This window comes from Oryzias latipes, chromosome 21, assembly GCF_053564925.1.
Source record: "Oryzias latipes strain Hd-rR chromosome 21, Olatipes_Hd-rR_3.1".
NCBI classification, from domain to species: domain Eukaryota; kingdom Metazoa; phylum Chordata; class Actinopteri; order Beloniformes; family Adrianichthyidae; genus Oryzias; species Oryzias latipes.
In genome coordinates, this window is record NC_136257.1 from 5,905,254 (window position 1) to 5,932,365 (window position 27,112).

At 38.8% G+C, this 27,112-nt stretch overlaps 1 protein-coding gene across 1 annotated transcript; it reads right to left on the minus strand.

Moving 5' to 3' along the window:
* Positions 1-185: 185 nt before the first annotated feature.
* On the minus strand, positions 186-21,421 carry slc15a2 (solute carrier family 15 member 2). The gene is made up of 22 exons (XM_023950459.2): positions 21,046-21,421; positions 19,076-19,163; positions 16,573-16,714; positions 16,281-16,373; positions 15,874-15,973; positions 15,347-15,437; positions 15,199-15,276; positions 14,105-14,187; positions 13,925-14,008; positions 13,748-13,837; positions 10,954-10,998; positions 10,705-10,740; positions 8,673-8,761; positions 6,577-6,658; positions 6,265-6,390; positions 4,279-4,443; positions 4,046-4,092; positions 3,822-3,929; positions 3,574-3,673; positions 2,606-2,749; positions 1,618-1,722; positions 186-1,067 (listed from the first exon to the last, which is right to left on the minus strand). The coding sequence occupies exons 1-22, from the start codon at positions 21,052-21,054 to the stop codon at positions 870-872; spliced, it is 2,103 nt and encodes a 700-aa protein (XP_023806227.1). The 5' UTR covers positions 21,055-21,421; the 3' UTR covers positions 186-869.
* Between the last annotated feature and the right edge of the window lie 5,691 nt (positions 21,422-27,112).

Below are 27,112 nucleotides of genomic sequence, written 5' to 3' on the forward strand. Positions count from 1 at the left end.
TTAGTGAGGCTTGCATTTGTTCCCTGGACTGTCACAGGGCAGACGGACGATCATATTAATGTGATTCATTCTACTTTGTTTTGCAACCCAGGCACAAAAATCAGGGGAAGTTCTGTCAGTTTGTGCTGAGTTTTTCAAGTTTGAAGGTTCTAGATGGCATTTAAAAAACAAAAAAGAGGACTAAATGACATTCCAGTCACATTTATTTACATACATATACAAGGTTTGTTTATATGTCTCGTTTTGAAATCTTTACAAGCTTTTTCTGATTCAAAGCACACCATTCTTCATCGCATTTCTGCCCAACAGCAAAAACGTCCCCGTCCACCATCAGATGGAGTCTGCTTGAACAAGAATTCTCTGACACAACCAGCTGAATAAATGTTTTTTTGTGTTTGTAAGTAAAATTCAAACTCCTCCTAATGAACGGGGAGGTTTTGTTATTCTGGAATTGCCTAAATCAAACAGTTGCTAATATCAGTTAAGCCCCGAAGAAATTATTTCTCAAAGGAAACTGAATTTTAGATTTTCTTGCAAATCTGTCCTCAAACGTTATGTTACATCAAAGCTTCATGAAAAATATGCGATACATGTTGTAAAATCATCAGTCAGATGCTGTTTGTCAAAGAATAGCCTATGATTACAATTTTACCTAAAAACAAACCAATATACAACATAACACATAGGAATGGCTGTACTGATCAATCTAAAAAAGATCTTTTAAACTTCTCTTGTGCTGTCCTTCAGAATTTATTTACTGAACTACAGGAATTGTCAAGCAGCCGTGTCACATTAGGTTTTTAAAAAAAAATAACACCACGACACGAGTCAAATTAAAACAAAGGTGCTTTAAAAAAGGTAAGAAAATTTTACAATTTGGTGCTCTTCCCAGTTTTGTCTAGCATCATGCTGCTCTTCTTCCCGTCACCCTCATCTTCTTCCTTCGTGTCCTCCAGGTTAATCTTGTCCATGTTTTCTGGCTCAACGTACTTGTAGAAAATGGACATGACTGAGAAAATGATGCAGACGCCCAGCAGGAGGGCGGCAAACAGTACGAACTCTTTCCACTGAGGAGACAGAAAAGGTTCTTGCTTATGGAGCTGCTGCTGCTGCTGCTGCATGCAGGACGGCAAAAGAACTTATAGGGACATCATGGTGTCCGTCAAACCCAATCTTTAGAAAGTAAAAGAGCCTTGATTCAAGACAAAATGTCTCACCGACTGGCAAGAAAAATTGTCTTATCCAGAAAGTTTTTTTTTAAAGCAAAATAGTTGGAGAAACATGTCTTAGAGACTAAAAGCCTTTTTTTAAATAAGAATTCTTGGTGAGACCCTTTTTTCTTAGCCCATTGGCAGATTTTAACCCTTGTGCTATCTTAGATGACCCCACCCTTACATTGATGTGTTCTCCCTACCATGATAAAGGTGGAAAGATTTCATGTAATCCATGGACACCAGTGAAGATCACAAATCATTGAAGAAAAAAGGTCTAGAGCACTGTCTAGTGGGTCTAGATGACCCAACTCCCAATGTTAAAGTGCCTAGGATAGCACAAGGGTTACAGAAAATTTGCCAATGTAAGAATTTTTTGACTCATTTCTAAGCGACCTGTTTGTACCTGTTCCAGCCCCGCCCCCTCTGCCACAATCAGCACGATCACATTCCCAAATGCAACGGTGAGCAGCCAGCCGGCCTGCAGGACTGACTTCATGTTGGATGGAGCCTGAAAGAAAAAACCAAACAAATCCTGCTTCAGGAATGTGACATCAGACCCGATCGTTTGAATGCTGCATAAAAGGAATTTCTGAAGATTTTTGCACATCTTGCAAGGGGTTAAAACTTCCTCAAAGTCCCCCACTGTTTATCTTATTTAGATATATTTGTTTCTCGTTATTGTTTTACTTTAGACTGCAGTACATATATGTTCCTTTCATAATAAAATACACCCCGTCTCAAATAAGATCCTCCTGCTGAGGCAGATTAACTTGAATTGAAAATGAAGGTAAGTCAAACATGGCATTTCTATCATTAGGACTTTGATGTACCCTCATGCTTTTTCTCCTTTAATTATTGAATATAAAAATGACAACATTGATCTAGAATCCATTTAAAAACATGCGTGTGAATTCATTCATATACTTTAAGAACTTTGCCTCTGAACAGCAACTAGACGCTGTTGTGCAGCAGAAGATAATATTTGCTTTAATTCAAATCTTTTACTATCATTTTAGTGAGTTATCTGACATGTTTAAACTTATGAGGAGTGGAAAAGCACACAAGACATCTTAAATTTAGCGTAATGTCATCAGTTGTACAAAAAAACAAGTAATTTTACTAATATAAGATCACATCAGTTTAAAAATCTAAACATAAATGACAAAAGTTCAAAATTCATTATTCATTCAAAGCATTAGCATTATTTCTGAACCCAAAAAGCCACAATAGAGTGAAAAAAGAGCTGCATGTGGCTTCATAGCCTCAGATTGCACACCCCTGGTCTAGAATAATGTGTGAAAACAAGTCAATTTAAGGTAAATAAAGGTGTTCTTCTCCTAAAAAAAAGAAAAAGTGAAGCTTTTTCTTCCTAAATTTAAATCCAGGCAAACCTGTGAGTAGGAAAACTCCAGGCCTGTGATGGAGAACATGACCTCTCCAGCCGTTAAAAGGACATATTGGGGGATCTGCCAGGCAATGTGCACGCTGTTGGCTTTCACATCCTCCATCCTGTGAGCCACAATTTGACCTGATTCCTGTCAAAGCACATAAAGACAAGTCCACTGCATTCAGAAACTGGTCAAGTGTGTTATCAGTATGGAGTTACTTCAGCCTCAATAATCAGAAATGCACACAACCTGTTTCACAAACACACACGCTCTGATTCACAGCTGTAAAGTTATGCAAACATGCAATATAAATTTGGAAATGCACATGTGTTTCACCAATGCACACTATGTGTTTCACAAACACACATGTTGTGTTTTCACACATGCACAATAAGTTTGTCACAGATGTGCACGCTGTGTTTCACAAAAAAACAATAAATGCTTCAGAAATGCACAATAGATGCTTCACGAACATAATTTTTAGGTACACTTGTAACATGAACTCAATGATCAAGCGAATTGCTGAATATGCATTTACAAATTCCATCTCGTTTGTGAATCTCCCCACATCTGTGAGAGAAATCCCTGCGGTGACTTTTGAGACTCTTCTGTCCCTGCAAGTCAACTAATGTCACCATTGGCTAATGAATCTTTCAATCAAACTCATCAGCAAATCAGGCGTGTTCGCTTTCAGCCAATCGAGTGGCCTCTTAGACTTTCTGTACGCTTCCAAACTGATGGTGAAAGTGAAGGTGTGACATTAAACATTTAGTGTGCATGTGTGAAACGCAACGTGTGTGTTTGTGAAACACAACATGTGCATTTCCAAATTTATATCGCACGTTTGCATAAATTTGCAGTTGTGAATCAGCGCGTGTGTATTTGTGAAACAGGTTGTGTCCATTTCTGATTATTGAGACTGAATTAACTCCAAATATCAGGGACATTAGGTGGCATAAGAAGCGTCAAACCTTCATGAGTATGAAGGTGTAAGAGGCTCCAAAGTCCAGCAGGCCGAGGTTGAGACCAGGACAGTCTTCCGACTGCAGGTCACAGTGGACTGCTGGGTATCTGGACAGAAAATGTAGACTGATGAGCGGCAGCACATCCTCTTCACATCACTGAGAAGCTATGGCCGATTGCAGAAAAGTGTCACGTCCTCCTCAGAGGCTTTCTTCTCCCCACAAGTAAAACTTCTCCTTTTCACGGCTGGACTCACTCGTTTCGATCCACAGTGTCATTGGAAGACATGCTGTAATCAGGGGGGGCGTAGAAGTTCACCTGCCCAACAGTGATGTTCATGGGCTCCTGCAGAGTGCTGAAGAACCTGTTTGAACAGAACTCATGAGCAACCCTCAGGTGTTCAGGCTAGAGTAGGTCAGTAACAGAGAAATGAATGTACGAGACGTTTTTTGTGTTACTGTAAGAGGAAACACATTTTACCGCACATATGGCTTCCCGTCTGTATTTTTCTCGACGTTGTCCTCCACCTGAAGGAAAAAACATTACCGAAACAATTGTTTTAATCCTAACTCATTTTTACTCTCTTAGTTTCTCAAAATCACTTTCAATGTTACTTTTTTTTAATTCTCCAAAAGTCACAAAATCAGAAAAAAGTCATTTATTCAAGTTAATTGGGACTTCGGTTCTGTTGATTTTATTTGAGGACCACTTACCAACAAGCATCGAAGGTTGGTGTCCACTTTGTATATAATGAGACTGTGGGCCTTTTGATCTTCAAACTTTTCTTGGCAGACCACTTTTGATCCAGAGAAGCTAACTTCTATATTTAGCTCCATCCTGGCGGCTTCCAGTTCAAGCATCTCATATTTAGGAGGGTCCTAACACAAAGAGACAGAGTCAATGTCTAGATCAGGCATGTGCAAAGTCCGGCCAGTGTGGCCCGTGTTCATATTCCCACTGGCCCTCTGGCTCCTGTCATAAAATCAATAATATGCTGCGACCCTTCAAATTTGTAAGAACTGTGTTTACAATATTGTACAAGAATGTAATTGGCTAAATTACATTATAAGCTGCTGTAATTCTGTGGTAACAATCTGTGGCTACTTGATCTTCATAGCCTCAAGGGCCAAACAAGAATTACAGATGGATTTGTTTCTGTGATCAAAACCATGATTGTTGTACTACTGGATAAGAAAAGTATTTGTGTTATTTTCCTGTAAATGTCAAATTTTACAGTGAGAATTTATTCATAGAATAATGTGATATTTCATGTGAATCCAGATGTAATGTTGACAACCCTAAAGTCTCACGGTGGACATAGACCAGTGTTTCCCAACTCTGGTCCTCGGGGAAAGACTTTCCTGCAGTTTTTCAATCCAACCCTGCTCAAACACACCTGCCTTTGTATTGTCAGGCTTCTGCAGAGCCTGATGATGAGCGGAATCAGGTGTGCATAAGCAGGGCAACTCTGAAAACATGCAGGACTGTGTTCCCCGAGGACCAGGGTTGGGAGGTAACACATGAGATGTCTTTCCAAAGTCCAGCCCCAGCTAACCCCTAACTAAATGAGAAGGACAGAGCTCTGCAGAATCTGCTTTGAGCTTCTCATGATCTATATGGACTTGTGTTCATCTTCCTTTGGAGCGCAGGCATTAGATGTGTTGCATGCCTCGGCTAGCATCACTATATACTGTACTGGGGGGTGTAACGATGAATCCATTTATTTTCCTACAATCCAGCCAAATCAATCTGGGGCAAGTTCTTAATCAAATCGAGCTAAACCATTATAAAATCTTTTCACAATGAAATATATCGATTACATCGATCTTGATCTCTGACTGACTCATTCAACATTTAATCCACTACAATTATTTCAATCTGACATTTTCTTATCTCACTGTTTTTTTTGTTACTGTACTTTCAGTCGTTTTATTTTCATTGCTTTTTTAATAAATTCATCTTAAAGTAGAACAAGTTATCATCATAGTTACAACCTGACTCAGAGCCCATCATCCTCACTGAATCAAAACAATATTATAGCCCTTGTGCTATCTTATGGGGTCAAAATGACCCCACCCTTTCATTGACGTGTTATCCCTACCATGACAAAGGTGGATAAAGGTGGAGAGGATTTCATGTACACCAGTGAAGATCACAAATCATTGAAGAAAAAAGGTTCAGCGCACTGTCTTGTGGGGTCTAGATGACCCCACTCCCAATGTTAAAGTGCCTAGGATAGCACAAGGGTCACACAGACTGAGTTTCCTCAAAGCAGTTATACCCAGTCCTCTCAGAGATATCTGTCTGGTATGTTTAACTGATTTTTACCTGATTTGAACTAATAAACACAGATAACCTGATTTCAATAAAGATTATTTTTAGATCTAACTCTATCACAAGAACTGATAAGTTATCTTATATGGCAATGGTGATTGAGGCGTGTTTCAGAGCAACATTTTTGTTTGGTTCTTTTATCATCCAGAGTCTTTATCTGAAGAGAAACATAAGGGTTCACAACATCTAAACTACTTTGATGGACATCATTGGCTGATTTGTTGACTCGAGAGACAGATGCTTTGACCATGCAGCCTTTCTGCTTCCTGGTTTCAGGGCCTACTTTACTTAATACTTTTACTTTTTAAGCATTAAGTCACGTTTTGATGGTGAGTGGTAGAGTTTTTTTTAAATCTTATTATTACCTGAAGATAAGCAATTGCATCTGGAAATAAGTCATTATTAGGGATTTTCACACTGATGTCTCCTTGTGCCAGGTTGATGACCTGCAGGAGACATTTTCCTTCAGGTGCGGGATCCACCACTGTTTTCTGAAGACAGAGAGACAGAAAGGAAATAGTATCAGTTTTTTAAAGGGAATGATTCCATCCATCAATCCATTCAACTATTCATCCAGTTGTTAAATATGCTTTTGATTCCAGCAGAACCACTATATGGTTGAATTTTATTATTATAATTTTATTTTTTTAGACAATAAAGTTTGTCGTCATGCATACCACAACGTTTATCTCCACCAGGGTGGCTGCCACAAAAGCGAGCGCTGCAAAAATCATCCCGGTGGCCATTTTCCTCAGAGGCCTGCAACACAGAAAGTGATGATGGGATGACTGACACTAGAAAAGCAGCCAGGAGTTCTTAAAGATCATGCACTTTCTTATAAAGTTTTACACTGATTTATCTCAGTAAGATGTGTATTTGTCTTGAATTCATAATAAAAACAAGTGTTAATTGTGAAGACCCCACAGTATAGATGCAAAACAACAAACAGCCTAAAGTTACTGATTAGTGAAAATATTTAATATTTTAATAACCTCAATGAAGTTGGCACATGGCTATGTTTGTTATGATACAAAATGATGTTTCCCCACGTTGCCCTATATATACATTTTATGTTATTAACTCTACATCCCCATACCACCATACTTCCACCACCTTGCTTCACAGTTCTTTATATATATACATATGTAAAACGCCCCTCTCACCCTTCCGCGGATGGTTTCTCACAAAAGCTCGGGTCCTGGTAGATATATATACATATGTGTATATATATGAATTCATAGATATATATACATATGTGTATATATATATATATATATATATATATATATATATATACACATATATATATACACACACACACAGTGGGGGAAAACAGTAGTCAGCCACCAATTGTGCAAGAAATTCTTTAAAAATCAGAAAATGTGATTTTCTGGATTTCTTTTGTCATTTTGTCTCTCATAGTCTAGATTTACCTGTGATTAAAATTACAGGCCTCTCTCATCTTTTTAAATGGGAAAATTTGCACAATTGGTGGCTGACTAAATACTTATCGCCCCACCATATATGTAGATCTTTTGGAGCTTGTCACCCCAATAGTAGCTCGCATGCAAAAAAAGAGTGGGCACCCCTATAGTAACTATTCACTCTAGTGCAAAACAAACAAGAATTTTATTGTAAGAACATTTAGGAAAACTTTATCTGCACCTGTTGGGATTTTATGAGGATTTTAAATCCACAAAGGAGAGCAAATGTCACTACCTCATTAAATCGAGATAGATAACAGAAGACAACTCCCTCTGTAATCTCGTAGGAGTCTCTAATCTTGATCAGGTCTCTGAAGAACATTTGAATCCTTCTTCTTCATTTTAGGAAAGGCCTGCCCTCAGTGAAATAGCAAATTCAGTTCACAGATGTAAACGTGAAAAAAGATTTGACTGTGAGCAGACAAATCGTTTTGCATCAAATGATCAAACAAAAACGAACAACTTTTGCTAAGATTAATGTGCATATTGTGCATATAAAAGGAAAGAGTTTTAGCCGAGCACTGCTAACTCCACAGAGAAAATGTGTGTGTGTGTGTGTGTTAGCCTGGGGGCGGGGCTCTTCCTGGAAGGGGCTGTTCTCACTTTTGTGACATCACAATTTGAGGACCCACTTATTTTTGTGAATTGGGAGGGGTTGGTGCTCAGAGGTTTTTAGAGGAATACTCAGAAATGCATGAATGGATCAAAGTATCACTTTAGAATAGTTTTTTCTTATAATACACTTAAAGAACTCAAAAACGTGATTTTTCATCGTAAAGTAATTTTGAATACTTGCACAAACATTTTTCCCCAATGATTTCTGTTTTCTATTTTTAAACTTAAACTTAAAAATGGCCAGACAAGAATTATAAATTCTTTTTACATATGTTCTTCTGAGAGCAATTAATAAACACTCCATTTTGATACTTGGTATGTGATATTTAATGAGAATTCCTGCCTTGTTATGCTAATCAGTGAGCACTTCATCTTTTTTATTATTAATATCTATGGATTTACTAAATAATCTGCGTAAATGCAGAATATATATTCTTTGTTTGTCTTCTTCTTCTTTTTTTATTGCTTAAAATAAATTAATTCTGATTCCAAATTGAAAAAATCCAATCAGAGTTATAAATAGATTGCAAAAGGTTTGTGTTGTGGGATTGTTATGCATCTCTAAAACATCTGGTGCTTTTCAAAGACTTGCATTACGTTGCACATTTTTCCAGTTAACCAGTTAACCACAGAGCTACATTTGTATGTGTTCAAAACAACAGACGTGTACTCACGTGGTTTTGACTCTGCACAGCCTAACAAGTGGATAAATGACGAGGTCAAAGATGGGCACAAAGAGAAGAATCAGCAGAGCATTCAGCATCTAGACAGCAGAGAGGAACAAATCGTCCTTAAAATGGCTCCATAAAAATGAAAATAAAATCATAAAAGTTAGAGGAAAATGTTTCATATTTAAAACACTGATTGTAAAAAGAAAAAGATGGAGAAATTGCAGCGATAAGCAGTCATAAAAGTGTTCACATGAGAATGACGGAATCACTTAACCCAGTCAAATGAGTCCTCTGTTTTGTCTAACATGTTATGACGGTGAAAAAACATGGAAAACTCCATATTTTGATGCTTTGGTTTAGATGATATTCTCTCTGTGTTATGCTTTCTAGCTTAAGTACTTTGACAGTGACTCACAAAAGATATAGGACGACAAAAAAAAAGATGTACTTAAACCCAAAACTACGTCACAACATGCCACTCTAGTTTATAGCCAGCCAGCTTTAAAGTAACAGTTTTACAGACTGGTCAATCATCAACATTTTTCAATATCTGTCTTCCAAGTGTTTACTGGTAAAGATAAAATTAAGGTTTTATTAGCTTAAAACGGCACAGAGACAGGCAGCATCTTGGGACACTAATTACTTTTATCGTTCCTTTCTTTCTATCGTATTGTTGCACAAAGCATGTAAAGACATTTGTTTTTGTATGTGTGCATCCTCAGAGGGAACTGAGAGGTCAGCTTTTTAGTGAAACCTGTTTAATGTTGCTATTGATGGATACCTTCCTCCATCGTGGACTCGTGAAAACAGCTTCTGCCCACAAGCTGTTAAATCCATCTGTTGAAACTGTTTTATTACATTTGTTGTTATTATGTATTTGCTTTGCTTTTTCTCTCCCTTTCTGAACTTTGTGTGCCTATGCAATCTGTTTTTTTCTGCTTAAAAACGTGTTTTACCAAAAGCAGAAGTAACACTTCTGCTTTTGGTAAAACAACTTAGCAGTAGTTTAAATTGAGCGACTTTTTAAAAACAGGAAGCGTGCCCCAAATTAAAAACATTGACATCTCACAGGAGCGTTTGTTTTTTTCCAAAAATACATGCTGAGCATGCATTCTTTCTTACTTGCATTGTGGTTATGTGTTCTTTCTTCCATTAGAATTGCAATGCATTATGTAACCAGGGACCGCCCAAATTTCAATAAATGCTGAGGGCAGACATTTGTGAAATCAGAGCAGATTTGGAGATTTGCATGAGTACATGTTCTGTCTGGTTCTACCTGAGCAAAAGGTACCAAATCCTTTCTTCCTTCAAGCATATATCTGAGAAGTCTTGGTTTGTCTTTAGAACCGTCACCATCCCACCCATACTTTATTGAGTGAAAAAAGGTAAATCCTGTCCCAACAATGTCACTATCTCAATGGATGGAATTGTGTTTTTTTGTGACTATGCCTCGTTGTTTTAACTTTGCTTATCGAGCTGTTTGTGTGATGACAACACTGCTTTGGAAAGTGTTTGTGTTTCATCTTTCCATCTAACCACTTTTCAAATCCACTTCATTCCTTTCGAGGTCACAGAGATGCTGGAGCCAATCCCAGCCGCTCTTGAGCGAAGGCGGGTTGACAGCCTCGATGGTCCGTCTGTGCATCACACGGAGACGCACAACTACACACGGGCACATTCACACTTAGGGGATAATTTAGTCCCTATGACACATTTTTGGGCTGCAGGAGCCATGGTGCCCGGAGGAAACCCAAGCACACATGGGGAGAACATGCAACCTCCACACAGAAACGTCCTAGCCGGGATTTGAACCTTCTCACTAAGGCTAAGAGCTGCACCTCATGGAACCTTTATTTCATTGTTTCACACCTAAATCAACAACAATAAACATGTATTCTATTCTAATTTTGATCAAATATTAGAACTTTTACTGTTATTGCTGTTGATGACGATGTCTATTCCAAAGGAACATTTAGGCGGCTTTAAAAAAATACGAAGGGGAGAAAAATGATCCTCCAAAACAAGCTAGAAATACCTGCATTTGGTCGGGCTTAATGTTGAAGGAATTTCCCTGTAACAAAACAGAAAACCTGACGTCAGCTTTTTCCTAAAAAATGAACAATCATTATCAAAGAAATGAAAATTGATTTACTCCAACAAAATGCTACATTACAGGATACACCCTAACAAAGCATAAATCAATTTGTTGAAACAATCAGATTACATTTCAAAATGCAAACATGACATTTTACTGACTGTTGCTTTAAAATGAGGAATTTCTTACAAAAGCCATGTTCATCCGTGTGGCTTGAAGAGTCCAGCGAGAGCCCTGCAATTAAAAAAAACGACTCATTGTTATCGTGATGTGGTCATACGTTCCTATGACCTTAGCAGGAGGACTACCAAACCAAATTTTCCACAGTATTATTATCAGATAAGAAGAAATAAGTGGCTAAAGTATGAGCTTAGGGACAGGAATTTCAAGGTTTGGTTTGTGAATCATTTGTTTTTTCTCAAGAATGTTGAATCTGGATCCCAGAGGGTTGCAGGGTTTTCTAGGAAGTAAATGTGCAAAAAGCCTTTGACCTTGCAGTGCCAGGAGGAGCCTCGTGTACAGAGCTACTGTACTTGGAATGAGAAAAATAAACTTTGTTTTCTTGAGTAAAACAATTTGCACAGCTGCTTTAATCTACATGTATGCCCATTAAGGGGATTTGGGGAAGTTCATAAAAAATATTTCAAAGATTTTATTCTTAATGTCAGTTTTTATCTGTTTTTGGGTGCAGGATGGACAGCAAAGCAGGAGTTACAACATTTATAGACTCCTACCTGCTACTTCACAACGTTTTTACCTGTTGCTCATTATAATGAGCTTGTACACAGGTTCGTCTCTGTAATACAAGCAACCAAAATAAAAAATATTTATAAAAAAAGCTTATATTTAAATAATATAGAATATGGTTTTATATATAAATATATTTATATATAAATTTATATATAAATATTGGCATATTTATTTTGTTGGAATGGGAGTTTTCTTTCTTTCTTTTTTTTTAATGCCATCTTTGTTTGCAGATTTGTGATCTATTTGTTTAGATCACCTGATTGGGCGAGGATCTCCAGAGCAGCATTTCAATTCTGAATACCTGTTGTAAATTGCAACGCCCTGCCAGTTGGCAGCAACAAAGCTGACATTTCTTCTTCATTTATTAGTTAGATGCTTTAGCGTATTGACACTACCTGTGACTCCCAGCCTTGCAAAAACATCCAACTTAGTTTGCAACTTCATTCATCTTCTTTCATTCATCTTCTTCCGTTTGTCCCTTTCGGGATCACGGGGCTGCTGGAGCCTATCCCGGCCACTTGTGGGTGAAGGGAGGGAACTCCCTGGACAGGTCGCCAGTCTGTCGCAGGGTAACACATATCACACACCCATGCATACTCACATTCACACCTATGGACAATTTGGAGTGACCAACTATCCTACGAAGCATGTTTTTGGATGGTGGGAGGAAGCCGGAGTCCCCGGAGAAAACCCACACATGCACGGGGAGAACATGCAAACTCCACACAGAAAGGCCCCCCATTGGTGTTTTGGTTCAGGTCCCCCAGCTGGGACTTGAACCAGGGGCTTCTTGCTGTGAGGCAAGAGTGCTAACCACTGCCCCACCGTGCAGCAACCAGAATGAATCCATATATATAGTAAGGCACTTTGGATTATAAGGCCCACTGAAATAAATAAATGCTTTAAAGTCCACCTTATAGAGCAGAAAACATTGTACTTTCTTTAACTAAATCCCGGATTACTTTTATTCCTTGTGAGAGTTTTTTAAATGGGTTTAAACCCGGTTTTCTGTCCTCCTACAACCCCATACTGGGGTGTTAACAGGTCCAAAAGCTTCAGCGCGCTCCGTTCATGTGTAGCTCAAAAATGCATTTTGTTTGTTTCACTAACTGCATGATTAGTAAAGAAAACTTGCACTGTAGACTGCAACGCTTCACATACGTATCGTACTTTTTCATTACTAATATTTCATGATAAAATGTCTTTTGGAGTCATTTTGGGTATTTTTCAGTAGGATTTGTAAAAAGGTAATTAGGTTTTCAAAAATTAGGTCAGCATCCTTGTTTCTCCCTTTCATCCAGAACAACAGCTTCTCAAAGTCCTGTGGCCGCAGCTTTTCTCTCAAATATTTGTGTTTGGGTTTTAGTAGAAGTAAACTGCCCTTATTGACTCTTCCCTCTTTATAGTTGCAGGCTTGCTATGTTTGGCATTTATGGTTCTTCTACAGCACTCACCTATGTTATGGGAGTCAAACCCAGAGGTCATTAGCAGGACCTGACTTGTGCTGCAGCTTTTACAGCTCGGAAGTCGGCCTTTGTTGTATAGCTCTGATTTTTTTTTAACGCACAACAAAAAATACTGTTTATCTTCCTTTAACTTCTGATAAATCAAAGGGGGTTTGTTGCACCTTGTATATTAGTAGACAAGTTCAAAAAATTGTTAAAATTTCACACAGTATTCTATAAAATATCATAAAATAATAATAAAATCTTCCTTAAAATAATAATAAATCAATAAAAATATAAAAAAAGACTCTGTACGTATTGTACATATTTACATTATATTTTTTATTATTATACTTAGTTAGATTTGTTTTTATTGCACTGTGATGGTGACTACTTCAATTTCATTGTCCGGTGGGCAGAGACAATAAAGGCATATCTTATCTTATAAAATAAAGATTTATTTTAGGATTGTCTTTATTCTGGCCTTCAATAAAATTGAGCGTGTTGCTACTTTAGTGAAAAATATATGTTTTTATCTTAAATAAGCAAACAAAAGTACAGTTTTCATCTGAGAAATTTGCGGATTTGCAACGCGCTTAAATGCTAGAGTTTAGAAACACGCATAAACCCAGGATTAAGTTGATTTATGTTGGCTTGAACGCGGTTTGCCGAGGGCAGTGTGAACTCAGCTTAAGACGATGATCCTTGACTGGTATGCACCAGAATCATGAATAATGCACTGAGACACACTGAGAAAAGGTTGTTTTTTTTGGCTTATATACCCATACCTGTTGATCAAACAGAGCCCAGAACATAGGTAAAGGAATGTAGAGAACCAGAACCCGCAGAACCATCTTAACCTCCTGGATCAGACGCTTCTGTTAGGACAGAAACAAACAAAACTGAAGGGACTGAAATCAAGGTGTAATTCATTTTGGCATGAACACGTTCAGTGTTGCTGATACCGAGTACTTCTCCTCAGCCCAGTCCAACCAGTGCTTCCTCTTCGACTCGTGCTTTGAATTTCGCCATCGGTTTTTTATTGCAAACTACATAAAAAGAGGGACAAAACAAACGTCCTGTTTTTTTTTTTGTGTTTTTTTTTTTGTAACTCATATATGGGGAGAAAGTGAGAGATTACTCACACCAATGCATTTGCAGACTTGCAACAGGATGTTTCCCTGAGGCGGATTCCTCTTGTACAAACTGCTGCCGGCGATGAACACGACTGTGAACAGATTCGGACTCGAAGCGTTAATCGCCGTCAGAAAAATGCATTTTGACCATCTATAAACAGGCTTTACAACTCAACCACTGAAATCTGAACCCGTTTCACCCCCACCCACCTCCCTGTGTGACCCCCCCCCCCCAGTTTGTTTTGACAGTTAGCAGCCATTCAGACAGGAGCCTCACAATGACAGAGGGGGGGGGAGCAGGGCCTCAGAGGCAAAAAAAAAAGTATCCTGTCAGGATTTATGTGTCAGGGGGAAAAGCCAGCAGTAAAAATCAGACTCAGCATGCAGAACATTCACAACACAGAAACTTAGGTTGAATTTAATTTAAACATTCCTTTTCCAATACATATTACGTTTTATGATATTTTATCTATGGTTTTACTTATTGTCTTAACATTTCAATTAACAAAATCATCTTAACTCTCACCAATATAAGCTACTTTTTAGAGTTTATGATACTTGGTTATTTTATTGTTTTTATGTCATTGTTTTTAAACTTTTATGAATGTTTTTTTTCCTCCTTAAGTCTTTTATTTGTGGCAAATGGACCTTGAGTCTGTAATAAAGCATCTTATATACGGTAATTGGTTAATGTCTTTTTAAAATATCAATTAGGTTTCCTAACTTTCTTAGATAGTCAGTGGCTAACTCATCATCATCAGATGTTATCGCCCCACGTCCCTTGGGCTGTTAAAGACCCACTAATCGTGTTTTTGCTGTTTTCAACATGTTCTAGCCTTTTTCTTATGATGGAGGACATATAATAAGAAAATTTAAGCTTAAAACGGCATTTCTGAATATTTTTTTTGTTTAAATTTTTGAGAATCAAGGGCAGACGAAAAAATGCCATTTGAAAAATGCTTGTAGTTGCGACGTAGGACCTTCAACAGCAGGCCACATTTTTGGCTAATCATGACTAAAAGACCACTGAGGAGGCTTTGAAAATAGATTAAAATATAAAAAAAACACCAGATAAAAAACATCTAACGGGGGGAAAAACTCACCCAAAGCCACGATCATCAAAGCTGCAGGAACACCGAAGGCCAAGGCGTAGCAGTCCCCACCGAAACACTGCACGTCGCCTGGACACACGCAGTTACTGCATGTAACTCCACTCTCAGCACGGCGTCAACTTGTGCTGCACGAACTCACCTCTGAGCACAGGTGTGATCAAAGTGGACAAAAGGCTCCCAGCATTGATGGACATGTAGAAGATGGAGAAGAACTTCTGCCGCTCACTAACCTGAAGAGAGCAAAAAGAATGATCATTGGTTACTCTTTAGTTACAAATGTATCGGATTTATTGTCCAATATTCTCTGAAAACTTTAAACAATCTTGTTATAATACAGTAAAACCTCAAAAATGTATTGGAAAGATCATTTTTCATCTGCTAGTGCATAACTGAGCTGCTCTTTTGATCACATGTCATGGGTGTGTTAGAGTTGTTAGGCCTATTCAAAAGTTGCAGCTACTTAAAAATCTCATAAAATAGAAAAAAACTGACAGTATAAGAATTTAATGGAGACCTATTACATTTGACATTAGCTTTTTTTTTTTTTTTACAAAAGTACACACTGGAAATATATATTTTTATGCTTTTAATCCTGTAAATGACAGATTGAGAGTTCCGTAGAACAAACCAGAATTCCTGACCCTGGAGAGTAAAAAAGAGGCTTACATGCTCCTCATCGAACTGATCTCCTCCAAACGCTGCCACACAAGGTTTGATTCCTCCAGTGCCAATAGCTATGAGTATCAAGCCCACCATTGACAGAGCTCTAAACAACATAGATGGACATTTTCACAAACATTTTGAAAGTAGAAACTAAGAATATGCATACAATTGTCATTTATTTTTGGACGTATTAGAAAAATGTCTTTTTTCCTCTTAGCTCTCTATTATTCTTTTGCTAAAACCATACAGTAGTTCTGACATTTTAAGGAAAATCCCATTATATATACATAAGAAAACAATCATGTTATTTATAGATATTCATGCTGCTGCATATGATCAGTTCATGTCTACGTCTTCTGTCTGCAGAGCTATGCTTCCCGTGACAAGTGGATCCTTTCCGCAGAACTCACATGTGCACATCGGTGTTTCCCACAGTGGGAATGGCTCCCACTGACTTGACCACATGGCCGATCACATAGACAATGGACAGGTAGATGATGGTCCTGTCAGGAAAGAAGACTGTCATTAAGAGCACTTTTCCAATCCTTCTGGATCTCCGTGTGGTCAGAGAGGTTTGACCACAACGCCGAAAAACGTGGCATGACTAAAGCTCTGACACACACAGAAGAATGCAAAAAAACAAACAAAAAAAAACCTCACAACCCACGCAGACTACAAAAGGTTTAAGGCGGGAATTCGTACCTAAATTTTCCGAGCCAGGAGTCAGCGATGATGGCTCCGAGGATTGGTGTGAAGTAGCAGAGGCCGCTGAAAGCATGATAGATAGCTGTGGAGAGGTCCTTGTCCCATTTCAGATAGGTGACAAAATAGAGCGTCAGCAGCGCTGTGAGCAAACCACGACAGGACAACGTTGTCAGCAATCTCCCACTTTGTATAACATAATAAAGGATCACGGCCAACACTGGTAAAAAGCATGGACCGTGTATGGCTACAGAATTGACTATGTTTCATTGGAACAACATTTTCCACAGGTGATGTCACACCCACTCGGTCCAGTTCTCATAAAGCTCAAAAGTGACTGAATCCAGGTGCAAGCTGGTCCGTTTATTGAAGTCATAAGTTATGTGGCAATTTGTTTCAATCAGCAAATCAATAGACATTGTTTCAAGCAAATAATTAAGCACTTTTTAATGGATTAAATGTGCCATTGTCTGTATTGAGTAAAAAAGAGTCTATGACTATGTGGATATACATATGGACATGTATCTCATGTTACTTTTAATTGTTTATTATTCCATTCAAGTTACGACTAATCATCCAAAGTTTGATTTGTAGATATTTAATTCTTTTGTTCGTCTTTTTTAGTTTTTTCATTTTGATTGCTTGAACTAAAGCGATTCCAAAGTGTGTTTTTGATCAACGTTTCAGCTCTCAATATTTACGAGTGAATGAATAAAAACAAAATCAGATAAATGTTATTTTAACAAGAATATTTTGTCTTAATTGAAATGTCTTAAATGTCATGATTTGAACTTGTCTTGTTTTTGGTCCTTGTTCTGTCTTGTTTCTGTTTCCTGTTTTATTTTGAAAGTCTCCTGTCTTGTCTGTTTTCTTGAGTTTTACTTCCTTTGGTCCCCATCAGCCCTGATCGTGTCCACCTGTGTCTTGTCTGCCCTGTCTGTATGTAAGTCTTGTCTCTGCCTTCCTCCTGTGTTGGTCCATTACCCCTGTTATGGTGTTCATGCCTTGTTCCTTGTCCCTCGCCATGCCACAGTAAGTTTTAGTTTTGTTTTGTCATCCTGCTCTTCAGTGCTTTTTGTTTCTATTAAACCCCTTGCCCTTGAACCGTGTGCCTCTGCATTTGGGTCCAACCGGCTCTCGAGCCCCACCACCGTGACATTAAACACGCATTTAAATCCACAGTGTTCACACACATTTAGTGAGGGGTTTCTTCTTCTTTTTTTCTTTTTCTGCTGTTTACTAGCACATATCCACCACCTAACGCTGGAAGAGTCTTGGTGTGAAATGTGGAGACGGTGAAAATCTGGTGACTCTAGCTCCAGGCTTTTTCTTTCCAAAATATGAAAGCCTTGGTGTCATAGAATTCCAGCCGGGCACAAACAGCAATTATTCATTTTTCCTCCGTGATCAATGTCCAAATGGTTGGCCCTTCCGTAAATTAAAAAAGGACGCCATCCATACGTCACTACTTCATCCGAATCCCTGATTGGTCAAAGTTCGACCTGGTTTGACTTTCAACACGTGTACGTAGAGCCCGAAAAAGGTCAAAGAAACTTGCGGTCGTGTGAAAGTTTTGAACATGACAATCGGTTCCCTGGACTGAAATGGGGTCCACAGTCACCAGATCTCAACCCAACACCTCATCCTTTAGGATGGTGGTGGAACAGGAGTTCGGCATCATGGATGTGCAGCTGACAAATCTGCAGCAACTGCATGGTGCTGTCATGTCAACACGGACCAAACTCTGAGAAATGTTTTCAGTACCTCGTTGAATCTATTCCACCAAGGATTAAGGCAGTTCTGACGGCAAAAAGGGGTTCCAACCTACTGCTAGTAGGGTGAATCTAACAAAGTGACCAGTTAGTGTGTATTTTTGTCCTGCATGAGAGGTGGACGTTGGGTCTTGCTCCTTCAAGATGTTACGGAGAAACATTCCAGGTCCGATGAAAAGCAGAAAGACAAGCCAAGGAAAGCTCTTTTTCACACTTGTCTTTATGCCATGTCTATTTCCTTATGTCCCTCCTCATACTTTGATGGTATTCCTGGTTTGGACTCATCTGTGTTCTTGAATTGCTCTCTAATGACTGCTTACACCTAACCTGTCATTCTTTTTATATCCATTTTTCTAAAGTTTGTTTAAAGAAAATGCTGTCATTTTTAAACCCAGACTTTTTTTGTCTTCAGGCATCCAAATAGCTAAAACATCGTCAAAAAACGATATTTTTTTCTATGACTGTTTACATGTTATGTGAGTCATCACCAACATGTCAAAACATGTGAGTTTTATTTGAGTCATGTGGGAGAAAGGGAACAAGTCTGACTTTATCCTCTTCCTTGATATTCCTTAATTTGACTCCTTATCTTCTGAGCAGTTTAACTAGTCAGGCAACATTAGGCACCCAGCTTTGTGTTCCAGAGGAAAACCCTGAACGGAGGACAGTGAACCACGGGTAGCTGCTGCTGCCTTCATGCATTTGGCCACGTGTTGCAGTTGTAGTGATACCTTTCATGCCATAGTAGGAGAAGCGTTCACAGAACTCGTTCACCACTATGAAGCAGATGCTGAGTGGGTAGTTGGTTCCACAAAGTTTCTAAGAAAAGGGGAAAAATGAACAACTTTTACTAAAAAAAATATATATACATATTCAGAGTGACAAATGTATGTAAAGGACTCTTCTTTTGTCAAGCGTCAAAAGACTTTCCCAGATCCTGTCATTAGTTATAGAATAAATCACCTTTCTGCAATAAACCGGGCGGGGTGAAGTTGGTGAATACTTCCCGCTCGCTGATCTCATGGTGAATCTTTAGATAAGAGGATTTGCAAACAGGAGGAGGAACACCGCCTCATTTATTGCCGCTGTCATTCCTCCCCCTTTAAGAGGCTGTCTTACTTTAGAACCCAAAGAATCCAGTTTTTATTCCGAATGATTTGAAATGTCAACGGAGCTGTTTCAAATGAGTCATTATTTCATTTCTGTCTCCTGCTCTGTTCCTCAGAGATGAATAGTTACGGTTGTGAATTGTGTTGCAGCCGAACTAGCTAATAAAGTCTTATATGCGGCGTAACATTATTTGCTAGGCTGCATTAAAAACACAAATTGCAGTTGTTGAACTAAGATAATTAAAGCCATTTGTTATGCTGAAAAAAAACCAGCCACACTTATTCCCAACTTCTTAGATGAAAAGAAAGCTGCAAAAAATCAAGAGGATGTCCTTCTTCCCTGTTGTCTCATCTAAATCATTCAACAAATCCAGAATCTAAGTCAATCCCAAAGTATGAACCAGTAATGCAAGCTTACAGTATTTTCCGTTTCGTCGCCTATCACTTGAATTTGCATCTGTGCTCATGCATGAAAACTTTACACACAACCAATGGCATGAAAAACACAAGGACTCAAAAATCTATCTTCCTTCATCATTTAGGCTCACATTTGATATAATTCCCCTTTAGCAATCTTTAGGAAAAATGGAAAATGTCAAGCAAGATTAGGAATAGAATAGAATAGAATAGAATAGAATAGAATAGAATAGAATAGAATAGTGGTTGGATGTAGGACTGGTGTGTGGGAAATCAGGGTTTCTTATAGGGAGCGTGATGAGCTCCATGCAATGAGCTTCATTCAGTGTGGGTCCTTAGGCAAGACCTTTCACACCACTGCCTAACTATGTTGCCACAAGAGGGCCCCAGTCTGGGTCTCCCTGTGCCGGTCCCCAGCCCGGATAAAAAATACAGGGTTGTGTCAGGATGGCCCTCAAGGGAATTGACAACTGCCAAACCACCTGTGTGAATCAGTGAAAGAAAAATTAACAACAAGAATAGAATAGAATTATTTTAAAAAGAGCAGATAGATAACAATTAACACTGAAGATAAACTTAATAGGCCTAATAATAATCATAATAATTTTCCAGTCTATGAGAGTGTCTTAAAAAAGGTGAAGTGTCTGACTAAAACTTAGTTTCATCACCAACAAACAACATAAAAACTTTAGAAAAAATAAAAAAACAGGACGTCCAACATACAAAGCTGTTTTTCTAAACATCCACACTTCTGCTCAGCTCAGTGTTTTTCTATCATAACTGTTGAAAACAGAATCTGATCTCTAACTTTTTGTCACTATTGGGTCAGCAGGACCAAAAACGTCACATCAAACAGAATGGAATGTATTAAAGTTCTGCACAGATATGGTTGCATATCTGAAGGACACTCTGCTGATGTGCTCTTGGTGGCCAGTGAGTCCTGAAGGGGGACATTTGATGCGCGCGTGGCGCCGTCGGTCCATGCGTTGCGTCCCAGAGAGAGGGGCTTCATCCAACGATCAGCTGCTGCAGACTGACTCTTGACCTGCGCTCCTTCTCTGGAAACATCTCAAAGTGTCTCCTAAAGCCGCAGGCACCGTCCGCGCCAAGAAGCCACAAAGCAACCTGTACTTCCTTCCTTTTTTCTTGTTTTGTCTGTGTGTTTGGTATCTTACCTTGGACATATTGTCCTGTTTTTCTGGATGCAGCACCGGAACTTCTGTCTGAGGTCCAAGCCCGTCCCCCCTGCGTTCCGTTGTGAGGACGCGCGCGTGAAAGTTCGATCATTTATGCTCACAGAGCAAAGCTTTCCTGTTAATGTTCCACCACAGAACTTCACCAACACATCTGCCGCGTCGGTGATTCCCAGCAGACTTTTTTTTTGGCCTCAGACTTTGCGCGGAGCTCCGAGGTCCGTTAGCTGACAGAGCTCTGCGCAAAAGGCGACAATGGAGTCCTTGTGCGTGGACGGCGGTTCAGCGTGTCCCGCAAAAGCTGCTCCAGCTCTCCCCCAGTCAGATACACCCACCGTCCTGGTCTGCTGCCGTCTCTGGGGCTTCAACCACATGGGAGACTCCAACTAAACTCTGGCCAAGATCCCAAATCAGGCAAACGAATCCTCCTCCGACAACACCACCTCTAGTAGTTAAGCCTGAAAAAAGATGTGATGAGCTAAAAAAAAGAGTTATCTAATCAGGAGTGAACAAGGATCTCGTGGGTAACATGTTTTTTTGTCATATTTTTGATAGCAATATTTTAAAAATCATTTCTGTCAGCAACTCACTAAACATGAGAAATGAAATATCAGAGAAAACTTTATTCAGTCTCAGATCCTCTGCTCCATATATATGCAAACTTTATTTTGGAATCTAAATCCATCCATCCATCAATTCTTCCATCCGTCCGTCCGTCCGTCCATCCATTCATCCATCCATCCATCCATCCATCAATTCTTCCATCCATCCATCCATCCATCCATCCATCCATCCATTCATCCATCAATTCTTCCATCCATCCATCCTTCCGTCCATCCATCCATCCTCAGAACTCGCTGAATTCCCTTTGGTACTGAAGTCAACCCAGGAGGTGGGGTTCTAACACTTCTTTTGTGTGTTCGGTAGTTTGCTTTGATTGATTTAATGTTTCCTTTAAATGCTTGGTCAGACCCAGTGGAGCTAGAACATATTATATTGGGGGGGGGGTGCTTTGGAAGGGTGGCAAATGAAAACTACAGAGTGGAAAGCCGGACAGTTTTATTTATTAATTAAATATTTCTTCATCTTTGCCAATAAGGATACTAATATTGACTCAAAATTTGGTGGGCAAGGGGGCAGTCCCCCCTTTCCCCCCTGTTGCTCCGCCCCTGGTCAGACCCTTTTAGTGGAACCAGGAAAAAAAAAAACTTGACTTTTGTGGTACAAGCACCAGATTTGCCGAGGATGTACCTCAGATCCCGTCTTTCAGAGGAGCACCTTTTTCACGGAAACATTCCAGATGTCAAAATGTATTTAATATGTAATAGTATTCTTTAGGTACTCCTTATAGGCCCCCTCCGATGAAAATTGGGTTTTTGATGATTTTAACATGTTCTAGTTGCATTCTAGTCATGTTGGAGAGCTCATATTAAAGAATTTAAGATGAAAACTGTATTTATGAGTATTTCTTTTTTCAAATTGTGATAAAAACCAGCCGTTGGAAAAAGCTCTCAGCTCTTATAGTGATGCAGCAACAGAGACGGACGGGCCAAACTCTTCCTGCTCCACTCCATTCCGACGCATCCACTCGTAGACAACTAGTAGATCCATGGACGTCTTTGTTTTTCCTGGTCTGAGCTGGTATTTGGCTCAAAACTATATTGCTGGATAGCTCCAATGTTGCTCACCATTGCACTGGCAATGTTAAGTTGGGGTTGTGAGGGGCTGTCAGCTAGCGGGAGAGCATCTAAACAGATGGATGTTGGGAAGGGGGTGAGCCAACAGTCCCACCCACATTTCAGAGTTGAATTTCTAACGAACTGCTGAAAATGTTTTTCAGAAATGACAGTTGGTTTTTTTGCCTTTTACAATAGATAAAATTAAAGTGCGACTTTGAGTAAAAAACTGTGTTTTGTGCATTAAAAGTCTAACTTGTTGAGACTGAGTCAAATAGAAATCAAATATTTTTTAAGCAAATTAGGGGTGTGCCCGCCATCTTTAAAAATGTACGACATTTTGGTTTTCGTGGCTTATGTGATTTTCTGAAAGAGGGGATCCTGAGGTACAGCCATGTGGAAATTGGGCGCTTTTATCACAAAATGCATGATTTTTCTACAATAGCAAACGAACTGTCTCCATTATTCAGTGTTTTTTGATTTTTCTCCTTAAAAGTATTTAAAAAAAGTATACTTTTGGTTGTTTTTCTCCTTTTTTTCTTAATAAGTCATGTTTGAGTTCACTTGTTGAATCCTTTCATGTTTCTGCAAACTTTCTTCCAATGTCTTACTTGACGCATTCACCCTCGCTAATGTGAAAGGATTCATCATTTTTTCTTTACACCACAAAAATCTTTCTTTTGCAAAACCGCTTTATCCACATATTAACAAGGTGGAGGTTTTGACCAAATCCAATCAGACATCCAACACACACAAAAACACTGACACTCATTGTAATGTAATAAGATATTTGATCATCAATTAATTTCAATGGTCTTTTTACTCCAAATTTACTTCTGTACATTTAACAAATTCAAACACGTTTTTTCCAAACAGAGGAGAAATTTTGTCCTCAGAATGACATACTAAATCAAGGCACGTTCCCACCAAAAAACTACAAAAAACTACTACACCAAAAAACTAGAAATTCAGAAATATGAGAATATAACCTACAATGTCTTCTCTGGTTACATTAAAACATGCATTAGATAGTATGAAAGCGTATGGGGGGGGGGGGGGGGGGGGGTAAGATGAAGGCCAATGGTTGAACCCAGAAGCCGGCCCAATGACAGAAAGAAACAGTGCAAGCTGCTGCGTCCACAGGTGATCCAGGAAGCAGAGGGAAGCAGGTCCAACCTGGTAAAACACAGAAAGGTGGCTGAATCAAATGACAATATTCAAAAATAAAATCAGGAAAAAGACAGAAGCACCTTAAGGTGATTACTAGAACTTCACCGAGATAGCTTGTAAACAAAGAAAAGCTCATCTAAAGTTCACAGAAAGAGACTTGAGACTTTGTAAAATGTAACCCTTGTGCTATCTTAGGCACTTTAACATTGGGAGTTGGGTCATCTAGACCCACTAGACAGTGCGCTGAACCTTTTTTCTTCAATGATTTGTGATCTTCAGTGGTGTCCATGGATTACATGAAATCTTTCCACCTTTATCCACCTTTGTCATGGTAGGGAGAACACGTCAATGGAAGGGTGGGGTCATCTAAGATAGCACAAGCCCTGACATATATCAATAAATTCTTGTAATTCACATGAGATTTTGATTTTTCAGAAGTTTAATTTTTTTTTAAGAAATGTCCTGCTTGTGCAGAAGACACGATATTTATCACTAATCCATATCTAGGATAATTCCATCAAAAATATTTGAAAGATTGATGAATTACAACCCTTGCTGCTGTCTTGAAAAGAATACTTCCTTTGTCTCTGTTGTTTGACATTTTTGTCTGCACTGCAGTGATGCTGTTGTTCTCCAGTGTTAGTTAGAGCTTCCAGGTGTAGGGCTCGGCTGTGTCCAAAGGTTAATCTTTAATTCTAACCTGACTCTATAAATCTGACCATATTTTGGTCTGCTCTAACTGTTGATGTAAAAGAAGAAGGAACGATGGACGATATTTTATTTTTGTAACTTAGACCTACAAAAGACAGAAATAAATCCAATATGAGATAAAATAGTTAGGTCTGTCCCAATGATAAAAGCACTGAATGTTTTAAACTGACATATATATAAAAAATAAACACTTTCAATCTTTTGCCAGTTTAATGAGAAATTGGAAAATGCAAAATACTTCAGACTTTAAATACATTTTCATAGCTAAATAAAAGCCTGATTTGAAATTCTGAAGCTGCTTGTCAAAATTACATTCAAAGATTGTTATATATACGGTAGTTACAGAAAACATTGGAGATTCCAATGTCTGATTAAGATCTTGAAAGAAGAATTGGCAGTTTTGGTTCTAAATTTGCAGATAAAAGTGGCTTTGGGCGAGTGTGCATAATTCGGGTGATTTTGTGGTCGGTTCGGCAATTTTCATCTTCTCATGAACATCTAGTAGTGGCTTAAGTTAGGATGAGTGGTTGTTGGAGTTCCACTAAGTTTCTATGAACTGGAGTTTCCATGAATGCACCATGCCGCGTGTGGGAGGAGCTACCAGCTAATGTTTTCAGCCTGATAGCCACATGGAGCGGTTGCTTGTGCTTATCTCAGTAACAATGCATGGATGCACAATGCACATCGAGAGTGTTCAGATGTCAGAAACGTCATCGCAGGAAAGGTTCAACATTTTCCCTGAAAAGGAAAAATAAAATCAGAGGACCTGATTATAATCATTGTCTCAATGAAAATAGAAAAATATCATAAGGTTCAGGAGGCCTCAGCAGGCTTGTCCCGCTTTGCGCAGCTGCCTGGTCTGACTGTCGGTCCGCCAGCTCACCTCCTGCGAGCCGACACAAGGCACGATGTGAGCTCTGAGTGAATGGCGTAAGAATGAGGAGTGTTTCAACGGGGGACTTATAGACGTGGACGACCGGAGCTCCTCTGTGGTTTGGTCCACACAAACCCTCAAACTACAAAAACAGAGTCGTAGATGTTTGCTTCTTCTGCAGCAGACAGATTGTTTGACTCTATTTGATCTCTAATGTAAGCAAAGCCGCGCGGTTATTGCTGAAACATGTAATCTCTCTGACTGGTACACCGCTGAGCGGGTATCAAGGAATATGAGTCTATTTCCATGGACGAGCCATTGAGCGTTTAGATCCCGCCCACTTTCACTGATTGACAGACAGACCTATTCTCCTGAAAAAGCTCTTCTTGAAATAAATAAGCCATTGTGAAATACAGCAACATGAAATGAAAAAACAAAGCTACTTTGGAAAATATTGATTTTGAAATACGAGCTTCTGAAAAAAAATCAGAATTATAATAATATTCAACATAGTTAAAAATGAATATTTTAAAATGCTGTTTTAAAATAATGAACGGGTTTTAAAGCAAAATGAAATATATTGAATAATATAATGGCTAATTTAAAATCTGTGTGCAGGTTTTTCACAATTTCATGATCTTTTTATATATTTATGAGAGATTTATTGGTTTATTGTGTTTTTGCATGAGACCATATTTATTTAATTAATTAAATATTTATTTATTTAATTATGAACAATATAGGACTCCATATTAGTGTGTGACATTGTTATGCCAGAAATACTCACTAGAGGGAGATATTGGTGTGCAACTTAACAGTTGCTGTTCCACAAAGTAAATTACACAACATGTCTACTATGTCGTGTTTTGCTAAAATAGAAAAGTATTTACTCAATAATAAATGTACCTTTGGGATGTCTTTACTAAACTGACAGAGGCAGTTTAGAAGCCTGGATTACATCTTTATGTAACAAATGTTTAGAGGAAAAAAAAATTGCCAGGACAGGTTTACCTGTTTTTCCCACCATCCCAGGTGAGCAGGTGCATTTATACAGAGACTTGATTACATACAGGTGGATTCTATTGATCATAAATAGTCATTAAGGTCAACATAGGCTACACTGCAGGGCCTAATGCTCATTTCCGATTTTTTGGAAAGGCAGTTCACATTTCCAATTAAATGCAAATTTTTGTGATCTCCTGTGTGACCGTGAAATGACCCACAATTGACCCACATGCGCAGAAGTAGCTAACGTTAACAATGGATGTCAACAACACTGTTGTCAAAGCGGAGCTCTTTTTGCTTTATTACATTTATTTTCACAAAGGAGCCAGCACAATTACAATCTTCTCATTTTAATTCATGTTGTGTGTAATGGAGGAAGGAGAAAGATAATAAATGAAGGTGTCCCCCAGAATAAATGCTATGGACTCTTTATTAACCCGTTCTGGAGAATCCTGGAGAATCTGAGGGTCAGAAAGGGGGAAGTGAACCCCGAAGGAGGATTCGCCCTGGGTCCCCTGTGCTTCTGACCACGGTCGGAAAGGGACAAAAAAAAAGTAATCGCAGGAAAGGTTCAACACCTCACTCGGCCATTTCGCTGAAGTTTTTTTTTAAA

Bases quoted from the DNA above. Each gene is read 5' to 3' on its own strand.
- slc15a2 (XM_023950459.2), bottom strand. The intron at 15,277-15,346 runs GTGAGTTCGTGC...GCGTGTGTCCAG, and splicing joins GATCACACCTGTGCTCAGAG to GCGACGTGCAGTGTTTCGGT. The intron at 1,068-1,617 runs GTACAAACAGGT...CTGTCTCCTCAG, and splicing joins AGGGGGCGGGGCTGGAACAG to TGGAAAGAGTTCGTACTGTT.